Genomic DNA, 19,390 nt, shown 5'->3' on the forward strand with positions numbered 1-19,390 from the left:
CTAATATCCACCCACGTTCCCTGGCCTGACCAGCCTATCTTCCTTTGTTACATCCCTGTGCCATTCAGACTCGCTTTCTCCCCATTTTGCCCAGCATGCCATTGATTTTAAATATTCAGTGAACATAAGAACGGCCATACTGGATCAGACCAAAGGTCCATCTAGCATGGTATACTGTCTTCTGACAGTGATCAATGCCAGGTGCCCCAGAGGGAATGAATAGAAGTGGTAATCATCAAGTGACACCATCCCTGCCCATCCTGGCTAATAGCCATTGAATACATTTAATTTCATGAATACACTTTATTTAAAAAATAACTACTGTTTGATTAGTAGATCAAAAGCAAAGGTGACAAACCATTCAAGAAATGCACTACCTTGGAGGTGTCCTTGCTCATCTGACTTAATTTGCATAAAAATAGGTTTGACAGAACCATGTATTTGAGTGTTTGCAGCTTTCTTTGTTGGGTGTCAGTTGTGTCCACTGCTAATAGCGTTTTTATAACTGCTCATAAAGTATGTCAGTCTAATTAGACATAGACTTAAGCAACTGTCCAATGGGCTGACAAGTCATTGCTTAACCAAGGTGATGTTCTAGTAAATATGAAGCAGAATTGTACTTTGTGCAGTTGGAGATACTGGGATGACTTGCAAAAGAGGGCAGCTAAAGGAGTCTTGTAGACTGCTTTCCTAATACAGCTAGGCTAACAACCAATTTCATAGTAGCTATGGGTGAAATATAAAATGTTAAAAGAGCATTCTGGTTGCAGAATCAAAGATAGGAAGTGGTGGTATTTAAGATGTGGTCACATAACCGCTTTCCTTTCGTCCAGGGTGTGGCTTATCCTTTTCGTACACGATCATAGGCTATTTTCCCCTATACACGCTATTATTACCCCCTAAATTTAATGCCCTCCTCAACCAGAATGGAGTATTGGACCCTGGAATTGGTAATTTCTGTTCATGGCTCTCACACCGGTTCCTATACAATCCGTCTTTATTCAACAGGCGCCGGCTCTCCACTCTATGCTAAGGGCAGGTGCGATTTCTCTTCATTAGAAAAGGGGTCTCCAAGGTGAGAGCCAGGACGGCTTATAGCGGGTCAGCTCTCCGCTTAAGGAGGTGAAATAAACAAATCCGCTGTAATGAAATGAACAGAGCCGCGCACCCCAGCAGTGGTTCGGCACCGCCAAGCACCTTGCCCTGCTCAGCTCCCAGTCTCCATCCCGACCAGGGCTCGGGGCGTGGCCAGGCGGGGAGCACTGAGGCTCCGCCCCCTCTGGACCTGCCTCCCAGTGCGGCGACGCGCCACGTCGCCCTGCTGGTGCGGACGCAGAGGTGGGCGGGGCTGGCGGTGAAGATGGCGGCCGGTATCCGGGAGAAGCAGACAGGTGAGGCGCTCTCCCTTCTAGCCTCTGCCGGCACCCGGAGGCTCGGCTCGTGGCTGTAGCCTTTCCCGGCCGGCGGCGCGAGCAGGGGACTTGCGGCCCCTGGCCGGGCGGCAGCTGTGGCTGTAAGGGGGCGTGCAGCGGCCGGCAGCTGTGGCCGTGGTTGGGGGAGCGGGGGATTCACACACCGCTCCGCGGGCAAAGGGGTGGCAGCGCGGGCCTGTCACAAGCGGGGCCCGCCCCCTGGTCCAGGCATTCATTGTTTGTAATTAGGGCTGTGAAGCCTGGCGCCCTCCTATGTAACGCTGGCTTGGGGGGGCCCTCGCCTGACCTCGGCCAGGGACCCCAGCCACCGCCCCTCTGCTGTCCGCCGCCGCCTCTGTTCCTGTTACCCCAACGCACCACGGAGCTCGGCCCGCCCCGATCCTCTGTCCCAAGGGTGGCCCCGAGTCTGCCGCGGATTGGAGCTCCCCTAGGTCGTACTGTGAGTTCCCAGCGAGTACGGTGGCTGGAAGTGATTAAGAATGGGCTTTCCTGGACCGTTAGTGCGACAGAAGAAGACTATACTGCAGAGACTTTTCTGAAATGTAAATAAAATTACAGTTGTAGAGAGCCATGGGCAGCAAAATCACCAGGTTTTGGCATTGCTGTTGCAGACTAAATAGACTAGTGAATGGATGAGATGGCATAAATTATGGGAAAGAAGGTGGTTGGTAGGTTACGTTTGCTGTCTTCTGGAAACAGTTTCTCTTTGTGACTATATGTGACCGGAGCAGACATAAAATATGGTTTGACATCAGAAAAACACATCTTTCTTACATGAATTTACTGTTAGGATTAAACAAAGGACATAGGAGGCATATGAGTCCTGGAGAGTCACGGAGGTAGAAAACATGAGTCTAAAAACTAGGAGGATCATTAGAGGGAACTACTATTGATAATAAGGCTAATTAATCAATCTTTTCTTAGACGTTAATGTCTCTGCGATGTGCTTCTTCTACACTTGTGCATTTTCTTTTTTTCTGGTCTTAATTCATCAACAAGACCTTTTAGTCAATTTTCATTCTGTAACTTCTCAAAACTGAGCAGCAATAATAACTCTGAAGTTTCAATTATCTGTTGTCGTTTAACCATATATATAAATGAGGGAAAATTGAATGAGTAATCCATCTTTGTAGAGCCTTGAGCCATCTGTTGGAACGTACTGTTAGAACGGGAAGGATGTTTCATCATAATCCTGTTTATTTCTTTTCCTTGCTAGTGATTTCACCAAAACCTTGGTTCATCTTCTGGTCATCTCTCATCTTGACAATTGCAATAATTGCTTTTCAGGTATCCTGGGCTCCCATTGGTGCCCTGCGAGTTTATTTAACATATTGTTTCTAAAATCATCTTCCTCATTTTCTATGCTAACCATCTCAAACTACTTACTGTAGCCTATACAGGAATTCAAGATCTCCTTCAGTACTTATTATTCCTTTTCTGTGCCTTAATCTCTTCTCCTGTTTTATCCCTTCAACCAGTACCTACTCTAGCGTAGTTTGATATTCTTTAATTTCCTTAAACTACAAGCAATTCCATCCTTCGATGTTGCTTTATTTAGTTGTCGTCTTTGATCCTTTCTGCTGTACAACCTCCTCCTCCTCTCGCATTTTTCCTCATTACTCATTTCAGTCGGTGTCACTAAATTCCACGTTTTCTTCTGCTCTGGACACAATCCATGAATACTCATTAATTTATTGTAAAAATCCAGGGCAACTAAAAAGATACAGCAAAGTACACTTTATGAACTTTGACTGATGTAATCTTCATCTCCTAGTATCCTCACCTATTGTTTCTCAATGTGGTTAGTCTTAATTTAGATTTTAGACTCCTCAGAGAAGTTACCTGTAACTTATTTAAAGGGCCCTACTAAATTCAGGTCCATTCTGGTCAATATCACAGCTATAGGATTTGAAAATTAGTCAATTTCATGTTTTCAGATGTTTACATCTGAAACTTCTTGGTGTTGTGTGCAGGTTCTGACCCGAAAGGGACATTGCAGAGCTGTTGTAGGGAGAGTCACAGGGTTGCCACTCACTTCTGCGCTGCTTTCAGAGCTGGGGTCTGAAGGCAGCACCCCTGGAACTTTCTGCAGCCACAGGAGGTTCCTGGAGGTGGGTCTTATTGTCCCCATGCTGCTGGGAGCACCTTAGCCGGGGGCTCCTAGGTAATGGTCCTGGCCAGGCTGAGGAGGGACAGGACTTATTCTTCCCCTGCATGGCCACTCACGGGGAGAGATCAGACCCACCTCTGAGTACCTCCCCCCGACTTCAGGGCGTTCCTAGCAGTACAGGGGAGACCAGATCCACATCCAGCAACCTCCTGTGGCTGCAGGAAGCGGAGGTATTAATGTTTAATTTAATCTTTATTTTTCTGTCCACACACTGGGGCTCCACCAGAAGTGGCAAAAAGAGTGCCTCTGCCCACATAATCTTCAGCATTCTTTTGGTATTGTCAGATTTATTTTAGTATACCCTTGTTGGAATGACACATCACATATTAAAATTTGATTTGTTGCTTGAGTCAGAAATTAAGAATTTTTCAATACATAAATGTATTTGAATTCTAAACTTCAGTAATTTATGAATATCTTCTTTTCTTTGGCTATCCAATCTTCTGTCTTCTAAAATCCACTCACAGTATTTAACTTGCTCCATCACCTGTAGAGTGAATTCCAGACAGCATACTGTGTGAAATATTTCCTTTTTATTAGCTCTAAATTTACCTGCCATTACTACTTTTTCTTTAAAGGCGCACACATTCCAGTGTGCTCCCACTTTTCAATATGGCAGTGCCCACCATCTGTGAATTACTGTAGTCTGCCTTGATTATCTTAAGAAACTTTTTGGCCCTTATGTTTGGGGTTCTTCCTGCTATGTGAAATACTAGAAAGGTAACTTTCCTTGTTAAGATGGAAACTTGCTAAGAGATGGGGGAAGCCATAGATCTAATGGACAGAGCTGAGTTGTATTCTAGCAGCTGTTCTAATTAACAACATTCTCATGAGGCTACAATTTGTCCGACTATAGGACGAAGAGATTCTGTCTTCAGTTTTAAAAACTTTTTTCATTCTATCAGCAATAGTTAGTTGAACTTGATAAGTCAAGAACAATAGATCTCAACATGAATTTAACTCAGAGATTATATGGCTAGTGATGGGATACTTGATGGAGAGGTCTCTGAGTTACTACAGAGAATTCTTTTCCAGGTGTCTGGCTGGTCAGTCTTGTCCACATGCTCAGGTTCTAACTGATTGCTATATATGGAGTCGGGAAGGAAATTTCCCCCAGGTCAAATTGGCAGAAACCCTGGGTTTGGGGTTTTTTGTTGTTGTTTTTTTTTTTGGCCACCTTCTGCAGCATGGGGATGGGTCACTTCCAGGTTTAAATTAGTGTAAATGGTGGGTTCTTTGTAAGTGGGAGTCTTTAAATCATGATTTGAGGACTTCAGTAACTCAGCCGGAAGTGGGTTGGTGAGGTTCTGTGGCCTGTAATGTGCAAGAGGTCATACTAGATGATCATGATGGTCCCTTCTGACCTTAAAGTCTATGGAAAAAAAAAATTGTAAAGTCTTGCTTTGGACCTTTGGCAAAAACCAGTACTGAATTAAATTAGAAAAGAATCTTTTGTCTTTGTAAACATATTTGGTATCAAAGATTATCAAGGAAAAAAGTAAAACTAACATAGTAGTAATTGGATGTTTTTATTGCACTATTTTTCAGTGGCCTTGAAGCGTATGTTGAATTTTAATCTTCCTCCTATTAAAAACAGCACAGGAGAACCTGTATGGAAGGTAAGAGAAACTATTTGACGTATTCTAAAAGGCATCCTTATAGCATGTCCAAAATTTAGATTATCAGATTTTAACTAATTGGAGATAAAAATTAGCAACTGCTAGGTAAACATCAGACCAAGTGTTTATGATATATTATAGTAGTAACCTGCCATTTCTGACAATTTGTCAGGCTTTGAGAAAATTAACTTTTTATAGGCACTTTATCTTTCTATTGGGCTTATGCTTTTTTAATTATTAATATAGTTTAACTTCTTTACATTTAAAAACAAACTGTAGTATTAGCGCAAAATAGTAGAATTGGGGGTGAGGTAGTAACAAATCATAGAAAGTGTATGTTTCCTTTAAAAAAGTTTTAATCTAGACACTTGGTTGCACACAGTTTGATTACTTTCACCAATTATCTTATGAAAATTTTGTCATGAAAAAGTTACCTTTTTCAGGCCAAGTTTTCAGTGACATACATACATCCTAATTATGACGTGATATATTTAGCATAGGAAATACTGAACAACTGTAGCAGACAGTGTAATTCTCTTTAAATAATGCCTAGCCTTTTCTCCTTTGTGTTGTTGATAGTGTTTGTGCTGTTCTTGTACTTAAATTCTTTTACTCTTTAAGGGTTTTTATCCTATGTATTATTCATATCGAGAATTGCACATTCTGGTTGATAGAAAAGATACATGTTTAAAAGTGCAGCATCTTTAGGAAGCAATGCCTAACTGAAGTTCTAGGAAAACCTATTAGTTTCTTCTCAGGTTCTCACTTAAAATATACAAGTGGAGGAAACTTAGGACCTATTGGGATCCAGTGACAAAGACTCATTTGTGACATGTGGACAAGCACTGGCAAAAATTCAAAATTTAATAGGTAGAAATGGGAAAGAGGAATTCAAAGGAAGAAACTGAATTTTTAAAGTAGTAAATCTAGGGCAAACGGAGCCCAAAATTCCTTCATTGCTATTTTTTCAATATGGCATTCTGGAATAATTTTAATTCCCCCCAAATGATATTTTCCTTCTCTTCTTCCACTCAGGCCTGTACCATCAGTTCTCTTTTTCAGGTCAGAGGAGTTGACCTTTTTGTGATACTTTTGCACTTCACAATAATTACTTTTCTGAGGGTAGAGCTTCCTGTTTGACTGACATGAAGCACTGATTCTGGCAAGATTTCTCCATCTTTCTTTTTTGCTGCTCATTTGTTCTTTTTCTTCTTTATTGTCTCTTAGTAAACAGTAATGATAGGAATGGAAGAACTTAAAATATTTAATAAAATTTTCATATTAAAAAATATTTTAACATTTTCATCCTATGCTTTATAGGTTCTCATTTATGACAGATTTGGCCAAGATATCATCTCTCCTTTGCTGTCAGTGAAAGAGCTGAGAGACATGGGCATCACCTTGCATCTGTGAGTACTTTGTGCATGCATTTGTTAGTTATATCTGTTTACTTATACTTCAAACCATGTATCTACAATTCCAGTTGTTTATATTCTGAAAAATCACATACAAAGTCTTCTGAATCAGTACACAAGATACAAAGGCGCTTTTAAAAATTTAATTGAAGATTCTGTTCTTACTCCTGCCCAAAATCCAGTAGGAGTATTGTGGCTAAAGGATGGGTAAAGTTATCAAACTAGTCAGAAGAATTTCCTACACAGTGGAAGATGGAGAGACTCCCTCTCCAATAAATAAATTAAAATAAAATAACCCAGTATTCTTCTTCAAGTATTTATCCACCTTGATCCCACTGTGAGTTTGCATGTTCATAAGAGAGGATTTTTTTGTCAAGGGCATGTTGAGGATGTATGTGTATCCTATGTGCCCTTGCATTTCCTTCTGGCCCCCATAAAGGGCTGAGTAGGCCCAACCACTTCTCAGTTCCTTCTTATCCTTCAGAGAGACAGCACTTAGCAATACCCGCTTGCTACCCTGGAGCTCTCAACTGTTAATTTAGGGTTAGTGTTCGTCTAGCAAGTAATTTTTTTTATTTTTGAAATAATTGACAGCTGTGTGTGTGTGCGGTGACATTGCTGAAATCAAACTTCATAAGACATAGAGGAATTCTAGAAAATTGGATGTGCAGGAGGTCATACTAAACATTTTATTTTCTGATGTTCATAGTGTTGAGTGAATAGGAAGAGAAGCAACAGTAACTGGAAAGTCAACTTAGTTTTGATTTTCCCTTAGGCTTTTGCATTCTGATCGAGATCCTATTCCAGATGTTCCAGCAGTATACTTTGTAATGCCAACAGAAGAAAATATTGACAGAATGTGCCAGGTAACTACTTTGCACACTTAATGTTTGAAATAGTAGTCCATATCTAATTCATGTGAGTTTATGGATGCACCTTTTCCCAAATTTTAACATACTGCATGTATTAATCTATATTTGCCACAAAAAGGAATTCTCATATAAAAATATTTCTGTATCCAAACTGTAATTTGTGAAGCCGATGTTTCCCAGAACTTTAAGAAAGAGCAATAGTCGAGAGGGGGAATGTAGTTGTGGGAAGAGGATGATTTGAACATAGGCGTCCCTGCTGGTTATGCTCTGTGGTGCAATCTGTATTTGGGTAGAATAGTAGAGACGTGCATTGTTGAATAGCTTAAGTTTCATTTCCTTGCTTTTGATATTTTGTGTTAAGTATGTTGTGTCCAGTGTTGGAATTATTATGTATGAATATTAATACAGGGCACCACCAGACATTACCACATACATTCCTTTAAGTCCAAAGGCCAGATGATAGTTGTGTGATTGCTTTAAATATACCTAAAAAAACCCCCTAAATAATATGCAATGTACTACAACCAATACAGTAACACACATCTGTAAGGATCTGATCAATTATACTCACAGATGGACCAGACCAGAGAATAGTCCTTTCATCCTGATTTGTCCCAGCATGATTGGAGTAGTTTTGATAAAGAACCTTCAAATTCCTGGCTCTTTATACACTTCAGCTAACTTGCTAGCTTGAGCAAAAACCTGTTTGAAGCAGTTTATCATTGGTGCTGTCCTTCCTCCAAAGACTTCCTTTCTTATCTCCTCCCCTTCCTTGCTTACCTGCAGAACAATGGGAATGTGCTTGCTTCTTTTAAGACAGTTTGTCTTGTTACTGCAGCCTTTTGTTTTATTAATTACTTTTTGAACCATGCATTCTTCACACATTACATTCTGGTCTTATAACTTCTTCTTCTTCTTACCATCTTCCTTTATTTGATTATTAGGGCCTTTTCCTACATACCAGCAAATATATTATATTATTTTCTTAACCAAACTTAAGATAACTTTACTTCTTTAATTTCCTAACTATCCCTGCATCTATGCAATACAATGTTTTTATGTATCAAAACTCCTCTAAGCACACCAGAATAATTTAATTTCAATGATTACTAGAACACTAGGTAATAAAAATTCTCAGATTTTTAAGAAGTAGCTTCATTTTTAGCAAGATGCTCTTTAGTACCTGTTGAAAGAAAAAGCTATTAATTTTTGCTTTCAGGATCTTCGAAATCAGCTTTATGAATCATATTATTTAAATTTTATTTCTGCTATTTCAAGAAGTAAACTGGAAGATATTGCAAATGCTGCCTTAGGGGCTAGTGCAGTAACACAAGTAGCAAAGGTAAGAAATTTCTGAAGGCTATGATATTAAAGGACCTTCGCTTTTTAAAAAAAAAGGCATTTTTTAATGTTTCACAAAGCATTTAGGATTAAAATAGTAATGAAATATAAATGTTCCTGTCATTTGGGCTGACCTAATACCATATATCCTTTTAGCTTCATTTTTCTGCTCCCAAAGTGACATAAATAACTTGATTGTAATCTTTGCTGGAAATAGAGAATGTACAACTGGAATGGACAGACAATTCATGCACAAATTATTTTTAAAATTATCTGCTAAATTATAAAAAAGAAGGAAACTAAGAATGAAGATTGACGTGCAGCAGATATATCAAAATTGTGTATTTCTGAATAACTCTTTTTATATTTCAGATCACATTATTCACTTTCTCTCCTTATTTTTATAGTTTACAATTGGGGAGAGAGGAGCAGTTACAAATTCTTAATTCAACTCAAACAAGAACTACTAGTTAAACTTTAATAGACACATCCTCAGTTTGTGTAAATTGGTATATCTACATTGGCTTCAGTGCTCAAACATGTTTCCTCCCTTTTATGCATTACCTAGATATTTGTATTTTCCATTAATATTTTTCTGAACATAGGAATAAACAAAAAGTGTTATACAGCAAGCTCATGATAGGTTTAGGGTTATTTATTTATGAAATTATTTCATCATTTTGTGAAATGCGTCCGATGAAGTGGGTATTCACCCGTAAAAGCTCATGCTCCAATACGTCTGTTAGTCTATAAGGTGCCACAGGACTCCTTGCTGCTTTTGTGAAGATGAACATCTTTCAGTGCAGCCAGATTTAGTACTAAGCACCTCAACAAAAGGAAAAGCCAAATTTTTATAGCTTTTATTAGTAGATTAGTGCCCTAGAAACATTTAATATTTGTTTATTCTTAATAGTTCTGAACAGCACCCTCTAAGATATTTCAGCTGTAGTTGTATCTTATTCAGTTTCTTTATTTGAATGTCAGGCCTTATAAATTATGCTGTAATTATTATAGATAGAAATCTGGTATTGTTCAGTTTCAGATTAAAGCTGTAACAAGTCATGAATGTACGTTTAAGACAAGACAGCTTCACACTTTATTCTTAGCATCTTGTAATGATTGTTGTCATTAAGGCTAAGATTTTTTTCATGGATTTTCTGTGACATTGCCCTGACTTTTACTAAAAATGTCTGTAACAAAATGGGGAGCCTGGGCAGCTATGCGTGGCTGGGAGCTTCAAGGGCCCCCACTACCTGTGGGGGCTTGGAGCTCCAGGGTCCCCCTCTGCTGGGGGCTTTGAGCTGTGGTGACCCACAGCTGTGGGGGTTCCCCCTGCCACCAGCAGCGGCCAGGAGCTCTGGGACCGCTCCCCCTAGGCCCCAGGGTGGCTGGGAGCGGCGGGGGGGGGGGGGGGTTAGTAGTAGGGGATCCTGCAGCTCTGGCTCAAATCATGGAGGTCTTTGGAAGTCATGGATTCTGTGGATTCCATGACTAAATTTCAGCCTTAGTCATAAGAACTGCCATTCTGGGTCAGACCAATGGTCCATCTAGCCCAGTATCTAGTCTCCGATAGTCGCCAGTATCAGAATTTCAGAGGAGTGTACAGAACAGGGCAGTTGAAGTGATCCACCTCTGTCTTCCCCTCCTTGCTTGTCAAAGATTTAGTGTAATTCCAAGCATTGAGTTGCATCCCTGGCCATCTTGGCTAATAGCCATTGGTGGAACTAAACTCCATTAAGCTATCTAATTCTTTTTTTGTCCCTTAATTTGTAGGTCTTTGATCAGTATCTCAATTTCATTACTTTGGAAGATGATATGTTTGTACTGTGTAATCAAAATAAGGAGCTCATCTCTTATCGTGGTAGGTAAAATTTCATTTGTTTAACATTTGTTACCATTGAATAGCTAAAATTTAAGCTTACTCTGAAATCAAAACAATATCTAATAATAATCTTAAATGAGTTCTGTTCTGTAACTGAGGATTTCCTATTTAACAGATAAATAAATCTAAAATCTTTATCTATTTTAAGGCCAAAAGAGATCTCTTTGATCAGTTAATCTGACTTCACAAGAATTAACTAGAAGTGGGATTCAAAACTATTCAGATACATGTTAATAGGATCTTAAATCCAGCAAGTTCCCTCTGTGCTGAGCCCTGTCGTGTCCTCTTCTCCCCTCCCTTTCCCCCCTGCCGCTCTGTGGAAATGGGGTAAAGGACCAGAGGGAGAAGGGAGCAGCTCCAAGGCAGAGGGCAGTAGAGGGAGGGACAGCTGAACTTCCTGGCAATTGGTAGCAGCCGCTCAGGGAACTTTAGGGGAGCTGATAAAGGGGTTGTCCATCCCCCCTGGTTCCAAGCCCCCACCAAGTAGCTCCAACAGGCTGCTGTTCCTGCAAGCAGTGGACAAAGCAGGTGGCTGCCAAATAACATTATAAGGGAGCATTGCACAACCTTAAATAAGCACCACTTAAGGCCACCACTTCCCGCAGCTCCCATTGGCCGGGAACAGCGAATCGTGGCTACTGGGAGCTGCAAGCAGCCGTACCTGCGAACGCTCAGATAAACAAAGCGTCTCACAGCACACTAGGGGCTTTCCCTGAACGAGCTGTGAACCAAGTTTGGGAGCCCCTGAAATAGAGTAAACTAATTTCACAATCTTTTCCTGCCCCACCGAAAAAGAAGAAGAAAATGTACACATAACCAGCTTAGGTTTGTTGTGCCAAATGATGATTGTTACCACAGTGTCCTAAATAAACAGAAGTTGGTAGCCAGGCTTGTCTGATAGACTGTTTATGTTAGAAGCAGAAATATTAGTTAAAGATAAAATGTATTACTGCTACAGTAGAGCAGCTATAGGGAAGGTTTGTGTGTGTGTATCTTCCTATCTATATTATAAAATACTTTGGAATTACCCCTGGATCAGAAAATTGGCATGCAGATTGTCATTGATAGCAAAATGTTTTTTAAACCATTAATGGAGTAATTATTATATGTGTTACAGACAATTGAGTTTGGAACTTTCTTACTATATAAAATAACATATATTGTAATATTTGTACAGATACAGAATTTGTATTCTGTAGATAGCACAGTGTCTTCTACCTTGGGAAACTGGTTTCCAAGTGGACATTAGTCCAAAATCACCACACACACTGTCTTGATTCTCTGTCTCCACCCATAGCTGCGTAGTAATAGGGTCTGGTCAGAGTTGACATGTTTTGTAAGAGAAGAGGAGGAAGATTGTACAACATTGATTTTGATCTAACCAGTAAAATGAATTTCTTCGTTTTTCCATTATTCGTGTCTTTAAAAAATTAATTGAGAGCAGGAGTGGAAGCATTAAGTGAGGCCTTCATCTCAGCTTTCTTACTTGGTCACTTCTTCAGTGTTGATGACTAAGAGTCACTGTTCAGCTCCTGTAGGAGATTTCCTCACTGAGAGTGTTGTGTATTGTAGAGATTGCTTTAGAATGTAACTCCACTTTTTTTTTTTGCTTTATTTTACAATGTTTTAGCCATTAACAGACCAGATATAACGGACACTGAAATGGAGGCCATTATGGACACTGTGGTTGACAGTCTCTTCTGCTTTTTTGTTACACTTGGTAAGTTTACAAGTTCCAGTATATTTCTCAGTGCGCTGTTCCTTTTAAGAGATCTGCATTTTCTATTACATATTGTAAGTCTCTAAACTTTCACATATGCAGCCTGAGAGAGGAAGTAGGGTCAATGCAAGACTCCTGGATTCTGTTTGATATGAAAGCTTTGGCCAGTCACTCGACTTGTGTGTTGCTCTGAAAACACTGTTGAATAGGCAGTAATTCCCACCTTTTATAAGAACGGAGTCTAGTGTCTGAAAAATTGTGTTTTGAGATTCTTGGATGAAAGGTGCAGTAGGAAAGGAAGTGCATGGTGTTAGTTTAATATTTTTCACTGAAACTGGATATTCTTTGAACTCAATCTCATAATTCACAACAACCTTTACCTTATTATTTTAGTCATTTCCTACACAGTGTTTGCGATTGTGAAGGTTATAGAAAAGGCTTTCCTAGCCTACTGTAGATTTTTTTAAACTATTTCTAAACCTCTGTTAGTTTGTGTCACAGATGTCATGACTATGACAATGAGTTTTAAGGTGGGCTTTTCAAAAGTGCTTATTGTTGGTATAAATCTGCTCCTGTTTAAGTTGTCGGTAAAAATGCCCATACTTCAGTGGTTCGTGCTGGAAACTGCTTAATGAGGAACAGAGCTGGGCGAATGCTGAACAATTTTGAAATTCCCACCCTTAATATTTTTCATAAAAGTTCATGGTCAGTAGCACCATAACTAGCTTGGTCATGGAGTGTTTTTAATTTTATGAAAATATTAGTTAAATATTTTAAATAATTCATGTTGTAAAATAAAGAATATGTTGTTTCATGATGTCTCCTTTTCGTGTGATACAATTACTGTCATTTTTTGCCACGACAAACAACCAATCTTGATGACAACTAACAAAATAAAATCTCTCTTATTCTGAGATTTTGAGAGATTGGCAGGGTTTTTTGCTGATAAACAGAAGTTTTGTTAAATAGCATACAAGATATTATCAGTGTTGTCTGAGACCAATGCAGGTTCGAGTAAGGATTTGATTGAGTGAGGAAAATCAAAACGTGACAGATTGTAATTCAAAACCAAATGGCTGTTTATTAATGGGGAATGAGTTGCAACTTGGGCAGTACAGACACCAAGGGCATGACGAATTGGTGGGAAAATAATCCGAAAAAGAAAGCAAATCAACGCGACCCGAACCGGCTAAATCTGGAGAAGACTCTGGCTGAAAGGGTGATCAGGCCTTCCAGCTAGCCCGCGAATACTCCTGCAGATTTTGGCACGAGAAATAGTTTTATTCGAGGGCTCTCTTACTCGTGTCAGCGTCTGATTGGTCCCTAGCTCCTTCACCAACCAGGTTCCGAGCTGGTGCCCTCTCCGTCAATGGGAGCTGCACCCAGCACACTACTTTTGCACACAGCCCTATGCTTCTGCACACAGCACCAACTTGACCTTTTGACTGACAGAAGATTCAAGAAAAGGCACGCTGGTAGTTTTGCACACGGCACTAGTCTGACCCTTAGGTGACCAGAGAAAAGAGCAGAAAAAGGCACACGGCACTATAATGTTGCACTCCGCACCACGGTGTTGCACATGGTACCAATGTGACCTTTTGACTGACAATTGGCCAAACAGACGCCATGTTAGAGCATAGACTTTAGGGCTACGACAAGTGTTTGTCATTAATGGCCAGATAACTGTCAAAGAAATTATTGAAAGTTGTACGTGTCCATTTTAATAGCAACTCAGTGAGTAAAATTTAACAGCTTAAAATTATAAACACTGAAGTGCTAAATTGACAGCTTTCAGATTTACTTCCCTTTTCACTGCCTAAAATTGTACCTTCTTGGGGAGAAGAGTTTAGCACCCCCCAGGATGCTCAGAAATTAGAAGGATTTTTTTAACCTGTTGAATGCCTTAGTTTTTGTGTCAAGAAGTGAAGTGTATCTACGAAGCCCCTTGAATCCTCAGCGTTTCAACTCACGTGTTTAAAACGTCACTATATGCCAGGTGAAGGCTGAAATTCCACTGGAAAATTTTTTTTAATAAATAAATATTCCCCTGCAGTGAGTTGCAACCCAGATCTTGCAGTATTGTGGTAATGGAAGAGACTCTGACTATCAAAAGCAAAAATAACTAAGCAAATTTAATCTATTTGATTGTCTAATCAGAGAGAAATGAAAAGTAAATAAACACCATAAATAACTTAAATTAGAATTTAAAATTTCATAACTTTTAATTAGGGCTGTAGATTAACCACAGTTAACTCACACGATTAACTCAAAAAAATTAATTGCACTGTTATACAGTAGAATACCAATAGAAGTTTATTGTATTTTTGGATGTTTTTCTATGTTTTCAAATATGTTGATTTCAATTACAACACAGAATACGAAGTGTATAATGCTCACTTTCTATTATTATTTTTATTACAAATATTTACACTGTAAAATTATAAAGATATAGTATTTATCAATTCACCTCATGCAAGTACTGTAGTGCAGTCTCTTTATCATGAAAGTGCAACTTACAAATGTAGATTTTGTTTTGTTATGTAAGTTTTGTTTTTTGAGTGCAGTGTAAAACTTCTAAGCCTACTAGTCCACTTAGTCCTACTTCTTGTTCAGCCAATCACTAAAACAGACAAGTTTGTTTACATTTACGGGAGATAATGCGGCTGGCTTCTTATTTACAATGTCACCTGAAAGTGAGAACAGCCATTCGTATGGCACTTTTGTAGCCGTCATTGCAAGGTATTTAAGTGCTAGGGTATGCTAAACATTCGTATGCTCCTCCGTGCTTCGGCCACCTTTCCAGAGGGCATGCTCCTATGCTGAGGACGCTTGTTAAAAAAATGTGTTAATTAAATGTGTGACTAAACTCCTTGGGGGAGAATTGTGTGTCTCCTGCTCTGTTTTACCCACATTCTGTCATATATTTCATGTTATAGCAATATCGGATGATGACCCAGCATATGTTGTTTGTTTTAAGAACACTTTCACTACAGATTTGACAAAACTCAGAGAAGATACCAATGTGAGATTTCTAAAGATAGCTGCAGCACTCGACCCAAGGTTTAAGAATCTGAGAGGGATGAGGTGTGGAGCATGTTTTCAGAAGTCTTAAAAGAGCAACACTCTGATGCAGAAACTACAGAACTGAACCACCAAAAAAGAGAATCAACCTTCTGTTGATGGCATCTGACTCAGATGATGAAAATGAATATGCATCGGTCTGCACTGCTCTGGATCACTATTGAGCAGAACCCATCATCCGCATGGGTGCATGTCCTCTGGAAGGGTGGTTGAAGCATGAAGGGACATATGAATCTTTAATGCATATGGCACGTAAATATCTTGCAACGCCGGCTACAACAGTGCCATGCAAACACTTATTGTTACTTTCAGATGACATTGTAAAGGAGAAGCGGGCAGCATTATCTCCTGCAAATGTAAACAAACTTGTTTGTCTGAGCGATTGGCGGAACAAGAAGTAGGACTGAGTGGACTTGTAGGCTCTAAAGTTATACTATGCTTTATTTTTGAGTGCAGTTACATTTTTGTACATAAGTCTACATTTGTGAATTCAACTTTTAAGTTAGAGATTGCACTACATTATTTGTATTAGATAAATTGAAAAATACCATTTGTTTTGTTTTTTACTGTGCAAATATTTGTAATAAAAAATAATATAAAGTGAACACTGTACACTTTGTATTCTATGTAGTAATTGAAATCAATATATTTGAAAATGTATAAAACATCCAAAAACATTTATATAAATGGTATTCTATTATTCTTTAACAGTGCGATTAATCACGCGATTAATTTTTTTAATCGCTTGACAGCCCTACTTTTAGTACCCATATGTGGGATAGGTAAGAACTGTTTTTTTAAATATTTTAACTGGCAATCCCTGTAACTTTCAATGTACTGCTAATATATATTTATAACATGATTTTAAATATTTATCCTTCTTACTGTGTTTTTATAATACTTTGTTTAAACCATTTTTTGTGATCTCATAGATGACTGCTAGAGCCATATTTTATGTACAGTTTAGACAGCGGGTTTTGAAAATTTGGCACCCCAAATCAGTTACTTTAAAACCACAGCTTTGCAGTATAATTATTTATGACCTGGAAATTATAATGTATCTTTTAATAGGAGCTATTCCTATAATCAGATGCTCAAGAGGAACTGCAGCAGAAATGGTGGCAGTGGTAAGAGTTTTAAACAATAAATTGTGTTTCAAATAAATCTCCTAATAGCATTTTATTTTTATTTTTTACAACTCTGAACATTTAACATCAAAGAGGAAAACTGAAAGAAAATGTCCAGTTTCTCGTTCCACACACACACACACACACACACTTTTGAAAGCAGGCTCTGATGGGTGGAGAAGCACATTTCTCTCTAGCCCAAACGGTCCCTCATCTTCTCCTTTTCCACTAGACTTAGCACCCTAGGAACGTATTCCTGCCTGCAGTGTCAGATGGTAGCTAGACTTGTGTAAAATGTTTATGTAAATAACTGTAGTCATACTTTTTAGTTAATGGTTATAGTTTTTTATGTGCTTGTTTGGATCTCCGGATCCCATCAGAATTTGTGCGGTGATCATAGAGTGAAGTATTTTGGTGTATGTAAATTGGGAATGAGCTAATAGTAAGCAAAGGTAATTGGAGAATGAGTACAGTAGCTGATTGCTTTGTTGATAAATGTTTAGAGAAGGGATCCTTCACTTACTGAAATATTGCTTAGTAATGGAAAAGATTTGTTCCTTTAAGCTGATATAACTTTAATTTCAGCTATAATTATCCTTATCTAAATATGCCTTTTAAGACCTAATTAGACACATTATTATAAATAATGTTAAAATTCTTTAGGTAAAATATTTTATCTGCATTTGGTTTATGAAAAGTCTATGGAGAATAAATGACTAAAACAGTCTTTCAAAATCCAGCTAAGACAGGGCAATAGGAATCTTTCCCATGTGAATGGAAATAATAGCAGCTTCAACCTTAAAATATAACTGACCCAAATGTGCCAATGCAGCAAATGCTGGCATAGTGAGAACTGTTGTGGTATGCTGTCAGGCCTGTAGGATTCAGTCTTCCTTAGTTTGACAACAGTGAGTGATGAAGCAGCTTCAGTGACCTATGCTGAATTCTTTGGGCTTCCCATACCCTGAACATATAGAGAAAATGAATGTGTCTTTTAGACTCTCCCTTCCTTTGGACAGACCTTTTCCCTCAGGTCTACAAGTGGGAGCGTAGGTTACTTGGCTGCTTTATATCTGTGTCCTCCTTTGAAAACAAACAAAAAAATCAATAGGGGTAGGGGGAGAGAAAGGGAGAGATCTCCCAAAACCACAAAGGGAGTGTTACAGAACTTCTGACTCCAGCTTGGAGACTGCCGGAAAGACTTTAAAACAAAACAAAACACTGTTGTTTTTAGTTACTTAGTCGATAGCACATCTGAAATGTTTCACAAGATTACAGCTGCAATTTTTTACCTCTTTAACGATGACAGATTAGAGATGAGATTTTTTTCATAGAATATAAAATTAAATGGAAATTGAACTAGTTTTGTTTGCAAGATCCTAGAGAGAGTGATAGTAGATTCTTTTATTCAGGCTGCTTAACATTTTCCATTATAAAATATTCTTGTGATCTTATCAAAGAAAAGGTCTTGCACCTCCATTATTTACAGCAGCAGACCTTTGATATTTGGCAAGGGGAAACAACCCTCAGACTAGAGAAGTGCCTCTTCTTTGTCCTATGAATTCCATTCAGCTGTTGCTGAGAGAGAAACTTTAAGATCGTCATTTCCCTTCTCTTACTTCCAGGCCTTAGGAAAACTTTTGGCAGAATGCCAAAACAATAACAATGTAAACAAAATAGCAGATTGTAGTGGGAACAACTGCCATCTGAAAGCTGGGAAATACCATATTTACAGTTATCCGTGCAAACTTAATTCTTCCCTTTGTGCACATACATTATGATAGTCTTTAATTACAGAATCACATTTTTTGCGCAAGACCTTTGCCTCATTCAATGCACAAGTTGGATGCAAAGGAGGCAGAATTCAGTTTGCGTGCATAACCATAAATCCAGCATTGTCTATCTTTCAAGTGCATGACTTTGAAACCTGCATGACTCTCTTCACTTTTTTTTAATCTAACTAATATGTGCTTAGAGAGAGACTCCATTAAAGATGGACTAGGATTGTCTGGAAAATCAGGAATTTGCCCAGAACTGTCATGGTAGCAATATGGCAAGTAAGAGAAACTGTGTCCAAAGTAAGTTGGTATGACTTAAGCAGTAGCATGAGTATTAGAAAAACTAAAATTTGGAAAATTGTTGTCTTGACACCAGCAAAAGCTCATCTGTCTTAAACTTTGTCCATTGTACAAACTGGTTGAGAGAATTGCTATCTTCACCGGTGTGTAAAAAGATGCTTTACATTTTTTAGAAACTAGATAAGAAACTCCGAGAGAACCTAAGAGATGCCAGAAACAGTCTTTTCACGGGTGACACACTTGGGGCTGGACAATTCAGGTAGTGTACTACAGTTATTTTGCATTATTTTTATATATTTATTGCAGTAACACTAAAAGGCCCCATTTGGCTTTGGACTCTTGAGCTAGTCATTGTACAGATACGTGCAAAGACATGGTTCGTACCTGAGAGTAACTTGCTTTTATGAAGTCTTCAGAAATATTAAGGAAATAAATGTTAGTTCATATTAATAGAACAAAACCCCCATCAGATTAAACACTATGGATAGATAGAATGTAGCCCTCTGATCCTGAGCTAAAATTTTTCATGTAATTAAAGAAGACAAACATTTCGTTCAACTGTAGACCCAAGAAGATCCAGTATACTGCAAAAATATCTACTACAGTAACTCCCAACTTAACGTCCTCTCGCTTAACATTGTTTCGATCTTAC

At 38.7% G+C, this 19,390-nt stretch overlaps 1 protein-coding gene across 4 annotated transcripts in view; it reads left to right on the top strand.

Moving 5' to 3' along the window:
- Positions 1-1,297: 1,297 nt before the first annotated feature.
- SCFD1 (sec1 family domain containing 1) overlaps positions 1,298-19,390 on the top strand; it is a 152,781-nt gene continuing 134,688 nt past the window's right edge. For 3 of the 4 annotated variants that reach the window (XR_007774508.1, XM_050953890.1, XM_050953892.1), the window contains exons 1-9: positions 1,298-1,391; positions 5,152-5,222; positions 6,543-6,631; positions 7,413-7,503; positions 8,729-8,851; positions 10,624-10,711; positions 12,363-12,452; positions 16,605-16,660; positions 18,912-18,997. Coding sequence is in view for 3 of the 4 variants with exons in the window: in XM_050953890.1 (XP_050809847.1) it covers positions 1,361-1,391; positions 5,152-5,222; positions 6,543-6,631; positions 7,413-7,503; positions 8,729-8,851; positions 10,624-10,711; positions 12,363-12,452; positions 16,605-16,660; positions 18,912-18,997 (725 nt within the window). In the remaining variant the exon portion in view is untranslated. Of the gene's footprint in view, positions 1,392-1,711; positions 1,976-5,151; positions 5,223-6,542; positions 6,632-7,412; positions 7,504-8,728; positions 8,852-10,623; positions 10,712-12,362; positions 12,453-16,604; positions 16,661-18,911; positions 18,998-19,390 lie in introns of those variants that run through there. The other variant, XM_050953891.1, reaches the window with a different exon arrangement.

Source organism: Gopherus flavomarginatus, chromosome 5 (assembly GCF_025201925.1).
Source record: "Gopherus flavomarginatus isolate rGopFla2 chromosome 5, rGopFla2.mat.asm, whole genome shotgun sequence".
NCBI lineage: Eukaryota > Metazoa > Chordata > Testudines > Testudinidae > Gopherus > Gopherus flavomarginatus.